Source organism: Lepisosteus platostomus, chromosome 4 (genome assembly GCF_059453375.1).
Source record: "Lepisosteus platostomus isolate fLepPlt1 chromosome 4, fLepPlt1.hap1, whole genome shotgun sequence".
NCBI lineage: Eukaryota > Metazoa > Chordata > Actinopteri > Semionotiformes > Lepisosteidae > Lepisosteus > Lepisosteus platostomus.
The window spans coordinates 6,161,007-6,166,973 of record NC_142614.1 but is presented as its reverse complement, the minus strand read 5'-3'; the positions used below and the strand labels follow the sequence as shown (position 1 = coordinate 6,166,973).

At 46.3% G+C, this 5,967-nt stretch overlaps 1 protein-coding gene across 1 annotated transcript; it reads left to right on the top strand.

The window, feature by feature from the left end:
- Window positions 1–1,108: 1,108 nt before the first annotated feature.
- Window positions 1,109–5,967, top strand: opa3 (outer mitochondrial membrane lipid metabolism regulator OPA3). Its single transcript, XM_088627840.1, has 2 exons — window positions 1,109–1,281; window positions 4,239–5,967. Exons 1-2 carry the CDS (start codon window positions 1,140–1,142, stop codon window positions 4,565–4,567), a joined length of 471 nt encoding a protein of 156 aa, XP_088483966.1. The 5' UTR covers window positions 1,109–1,139; the 3' UTR covers window positions 4,568–5,967.

Below are 5,967 nucleotides of genomic sequence, written 5' to 3'. Positions count from 1 at the left end.
GCTGGACAGGTGAGCCCTCCCAGCCTCCGCTGCATGCCGGGAAATGGAGTTTTTCTGTCTCCCCCGGGCCGAGGTCTGACGTTTACAACAGCAAGTGCGAGATCTGGGGTGCGTGCCTTTGTGTCTGGCTTGCCCAGGTTGGGGATGTATTGATGCAGTCCATCATGAAGAAGAAAACTATGGGGAGGTGCATTTAAAACTGGGGTTTTACACAAAAGGTTGCAGGAGTCTGGAACAAGTCAGCCAGTAAAACTGGGGTAATAACTAAAGGGCAGCAGAGTATCATTGCTGAACTAGTCGTGCTACTCGCTGCCAATGAGTGGCAGTCCATGCCGCTAATTATCTTACTCTACATAATTTGAAGATTCAAAATTTTCGAACGTATTTAATATCGAGCTCCTCAGGAAAAGCTGGATATGGAACAAATTGGAACAAGTCATAGGTTTATTCCAGGCTGAAAAGAGAAGAAAGAAACAATGTTTCGGCCGTGGAGCGTTCTTCGCGTGTATATACTGAAAATGACTTTTTTCAAACTTTTATTGACCATCAAAAAATACAAACAAAAGAGAAAATATATTTAAAAAATAAATCATAAAAAAGCAACACGAAGAAGGCTCCACAGCCAAAACGTTGTGTTTCTTTCCTTCTCTTTTCGGCACAGGAATAAACCTTTACCTGTTCCTCTGTAGCCTACGCCTGCTGACGCAGCTCCCTACTCGAACTACTCCAAAAACGTGAGGTGAACAAAAAGATAAAACAAGAAACAGTACGCTGCCACAGGCAATAACAATCAGGACCCAAATGAGTTAAAAAATACGTACATCAAGTGTTTTTTTGCCTTGTTAATTTTCACGTTTTTAATGGGGTAAAACGTAAAACGTCGCATTTCCACCTTATAAGTATTAAAGGATGAAGTAGTATTAGACAGTTCAGTTTTATACGTATGTTATCTACCTATTATTACAAAAAGACATTATAAATGTTCAAAAGTTGAGCCTGACTAATGTATCACACAGCCCCACAAGTGCGTTCTTCGAGCTCATGAATATTAATGACGTCCACGACGAGGATGTAACGCGCCTTTTTCCTCCCCTCTGCGTCTTTCGGCCCGTCTACGATAGTGACGTACTTCCGCCAAGATGGTGGTGGGTGCTTTTCCTATCGCTAAATTGCTGTATCTGGGAATCCGGCAGATGAGCAAGCCGGTGGCTAACCGAATTAAGGCGGGAGCGAGGAGAAGCGAGTTCTTCAAAAACTACATCTGCCTCCCGCCTGCCAACCGTGAGTACCGTGGCGTCCGCATTCAAAACCAGGGCTTTTCGACCCAACGGGCGTTTTGTGGAAAGGAAGGGGGCGTGACTAGGCTGACAGGCTTGCGAAGAGGACCAATAGCGTGCAGCTTTCTCGAACTATGGACCAATAGTAGACCGCACTGAGGTCATGCCACATTCTTATTGGACGGGGTGATTTGATAGGCATAAGGGTAATCGAATCCGGTGACGAGGTGGGCTCAGGAAGAGAGTGTCTGTTTCCCGAGATCGCCCAATGGACTCGTCTGAAGGACCGGTGTAGGCGCTACCCCTTTGTCATTGAATGTTTTCTGAACTTATTTTTGTTCTTGAATGTACTCTAGTGATACACAAAGAGTCAGGTGTGGAGTTTATCCGGTGTCAAACACGTGTACTTTTAAGTATATGTTACTTTAGTCAAACGCGAGGTCTTGTAATCCAAACAGGCACATTTTTGTTCCTCGATCCTAATAATAATTCCTTACACTTCTATGGCGTTTTTCTGGACACTCTGCTCAAAGCGCTTTACAGGTCATGAGGACTCCCTTCCACCTCCACCATTAGACGGCAGCCAAAGATTATCCCCACACAGCAGCTCTCTGTGGGAGGAGAACACAGTGATGAAGCCAGTTCATAGATGGGGATTATTAGGAGGCCATGACTGGTAAAGTCCAGGGGGAAATTAATTGGAGTATCATGTTTTGAACTGTACGATATTTTATTTTTGACTATGGCCTAGTTTACAATAGAAGTCCTAAGTGTTCATATGAGAAATTTGCGGGGTACTTTAAAAATAAAGTTAGTTCTTTATAAAAAGTAATATAAAATTTCATATAAAAGTCATTTTTATAACAAGCAATTGAAATGTGTCAGAGGTGAAAGCTGATGAGTGAATTGTAGTGTTGTGTAAGTGTGCTCCAGACAGTGCTGGTGGATCAGAGCACATGAGCACGAGCTTCCCTCGCAGTCGTCTCTGTTCAAGACAGGAGAGATCCAGTTCCTTTACTCAACAGACGTCATACCTGCATTCCTTCTGTCAGTGTGGGTCACTCCCTTCAGACTGAAGAGACTTAGTTCCTTCAGCCTGTCAGTGTGGGTCACTCCCTTCAGACTGAAGAGACTTAGTTCCTTCAGCCTGTCAGTGTGGGTCACTCCCTTCAGACTGAAGAGACTTAGTTCCTTCAGCCTGTCAGTGTGGGACACTCCCTTCAGACTGAAGAGACTTAATTCCTTCAGCCTGTCAGTGTGGGACACTCCCTTCAGACTGAAGAGACTTAGTTCCTTTGGCTTGTCAGTGTGGGACACTCCCTTCAGACTGAAGAGACTTAGTTCCTTCGGCCTGTCAGTGTGGGACACTCCCTTCAGACTGAAGAGACTTAGTTCCTTCAGCCTGTCAGTGTGGGACACTCCCTTCAGACTGAAGAGACTTAGTTCCTTTGGCCTGCCAGTGTGGGACACTCCCTTCAGACTAAAGAGACTCAGTTCCTCCGGCCTACAGTGTGGGATACTCCCTTCAGATTAAAGAGACTCGGTTCCTCCGGCCTGTCAGTGTGGGACACTTCCTTTAGTCTGAAGAGACTCAGTTCCTCCAGCCTGTCGATGTAGGATATATTCCCTTCAGCCCCAGAATGTATCTGTTTTCTCTTCTCCAGACTGATTGTGGTTATTAAAATCGTACATAATATTCTAGAAGAGGCTTGCATCACACAGTTTTAACGTAACCCCCCAAATCTAAATTCTGAGTTTTTAACTGTGTATGCTAACATTTTTAATGTCACACATGGTGTATAGTTGGACCACTGTGCTGTAGGAGGTGTTATCTTTCTGATGCGATTTTAAATGTGGGTCCCTTTCTATATTTGAAGGACACGAATAATAATATGCATGTAAGGGTTTGTTATTGTTGTTTATTAGTCATTTACATTACAATTTAAATAATTTTTGGAAGTGTCCTGAATTTTACAAGGTACACATCCAAAACAAATAAGGACGAGACGGATTCACTGCCACCACTCTAGAGCCATATTTAAGACACTTCCAGCTAATGGAATATTAATATGGAAGAGCTTGATGTGAGGTGAGCAGTGCTTTGCTGGGTGTCTGTCTAGTTCAACAGTAGTTCAAGTAGGGAGCTGCGTCAAGTATGCGTAGGCTGCAAAGGATCAAATAAAGGTTTACTTCATGTTGAAAAGAGAAGAAAAGAAACACAACGTTTTGGCCTTCACAACTGAAGAAGGCTCCACAGCTGAAACGTTGTGTTTCTTTTCTTTTCAGCCTGGAATAAACCTTAACTTGTTCCTAGTTCAGCAGTAGTTGACTAGTTGAGGTTTTGTATTAAAGCTAGAGGTGATGGGCAGCCCTGCCACCTGGTGGACGAATCAGGGAACCAACCCTTTAAAATTCCAGTGGGTTTAAATTATTCGTATTCTTATTCTTATTCTTATTAATCTTATTTAATCAGAGATTAAACAATCTGTTGTTGCTCATCCAAAAGTTTAAACTCATGCTCCATTATCATCATGTCTGTAGACTGTTTAAAGACTCTCAGTCTGATCATCTGTAACCTCACATTGACACTCATCATCCTCAGACCTGAAGATACTGTAAAGACTCTCAGTCTGGTCATCTGTAACCTCTCATTAACACTCATCATCCTCAGACCAAACCACCAAATCTATAGATACTCAGTCTGATCATCTGCAGTTTCACATTAACACTCATCATCATCAGACCTGTAGATACTGTAAAGACTCTCAGTCTGGTCATCTGTAACCTCACATTGACACTCATCATCCTCAGACCTGTAGATACTGTAAAGACTCTCAGTCTGGTCATCTGCAGTTTCACATTAACACTCCCTCATCACCAGATGAATGAATGAATTCTGTCTCGCTTGGCTGCTCCAGTGTGGCTTTCTCTCCTCTCTAACTCCCCCCTCCGTGTGCCCAGTGTACCACTGGATTGAGATGCGGACGAAGATGAGGATCATGGGATTCCGAGGTGCCACCATCAAGCCGCTGAACGAGGAGGCGGCAGCCGAGCTGGGGGCGGAGCTCCTGGGGGAGGCGATCATCTTCCTGGTGGGCGGGGGCTGCATGGTGCTGGAGTACGTCCGGCAGAGCGCCAACACGCGGCGCAAGGAGGAGGAGCTGAACCACACGCTCGCCGATCTGCAGACTCAGGTGGCCGAGCTGAGCCTGGCCTCCGAGACGCTGGACGCCCAGCTGCGGGAGGTCAACAGGCTGCTGCTCTCCCTGCCCAGCACCCCCGGCAAGTAGCCAGCGGGAGGGCACCCGCGGCCGGACAGTACCGCCACTCCCTGCGCTCTCCCCCTCTGGTGTGCTGGAGCATGATGGGACAGGACTGGAGGTCACGGAGAGGCCGGACGCGAGAGGAGAGTGTCTTGCCAGCTCGCTTGTCCCAGAAGCCTCCTCCACACTTCTCTCGAATGACCCCTCTGACTCTTCTCTCACCCCGCGACAGGGCCAGTTCAGGCAGTGCTAATGCGAGTCTGAACTGTTCCTGTTTTCTTCACCGCTGAGAAGATGTGTATTCTCTGCTTTGTTTCTGTGGTCTCTACTGGATTTGGCATTTTCAGTATTCGATTGGTTTAGTCCTTACCAGGCTGGACTGGAATAGTCTACACTCGACTGCTCCTGGCTGAACAGAAGAGGTTTAGTCTGCATGAGGATGTTCTACCCCGTACAGGGCCGGATTTTAAGAGGCCCATTTTGTCTGTAATGAGCTAAATTGGTCTTCAGTGGGCTCATGCAGCTTTTAAAGAAAGGGCCCAGACCAAACTGGGGTGGTTTATGAAGAAAGTTTCTGTATTGGAGTAATCGATGCTACCACTATAGTATAGTGCTTTCATCCCTCTGGGGTGGGTGTAGCCTATAGTGGGTGCTATAATCTATACGTCTAGAATAGTGTATCCTGTACTGGCCAGTTTCATCTATAGTGGGCTGGTCCATTCTGTACAGAACCGGTGCGCTCTGTACTCGTCTGGATCATACTGAGGTACTGAGCTCTCGGAGACCCATGTGTGTCAGTAAAGGGCCACTCTAGCCCATTCCAAGCTGATTTAGTCTACAGTGGGCTGGACTAGTCCATAATGGGTTTCTCTAGTACCCTGGCTTGGCCAGTCTATACCGGGGTTCTCCAAACAGGCTGGTCTAGTCTGTGCTGCACAAGCTGCTGTATTCTGGCTGCAAACTAAAGCCATTCAGAGAGGTCCAGCAAAGGTAAAATGACATCAGAGGAGTGATGCCAAGTGTTCGGACATATTTTCTCTCTCTTACACACACGCTTGTGCCCCTGTCTTTGTGGGGTCTGACGTAGACCTGACATAAACCGAGTTTCACAGTGGGGACGTCGTCACCCAGCCTGTCAGAGTTACCATCCTGCTGGGGTCACCTTCCTAGTTCTTCTTCCCGCTGTGGACGGGAATCCACACACACAAGGCCTGACGGCCCTGCCCACTCAAGCACAGCGCACACGGAGAGGGGCAGTCGTCAGGGCAGTGCCAGGGGTTCGACAGTAGGTGAGTTTAGCCCTCCATGCTGATGAGAAAGTTTATAAATGGTGATTCCCTTTAATAACTAGGAATGATGCCCGTGCTGGATGTTTGAACAAATGTAAATTAAATATTGTATTGTAAAATAAATGTAATTTTCTAATA

Bases quoted from the DNA above. Each gene is read 5' to 3' on its own strand.
- opa3 (XM_088627840.1), top strand. From the start codon at position 1,140: ATGGTGGTGGGTGCTTTTCCTATCGCTAAATTGCTGTATCTGGGAATC. The intron at 1,282-4,238 runs GTGAGTACCGTG...CCGTGTGCCCAG, and splicing joins CTGCCTCCCGCCTGCCAACC to TGTACCACTGGATTGAGATG.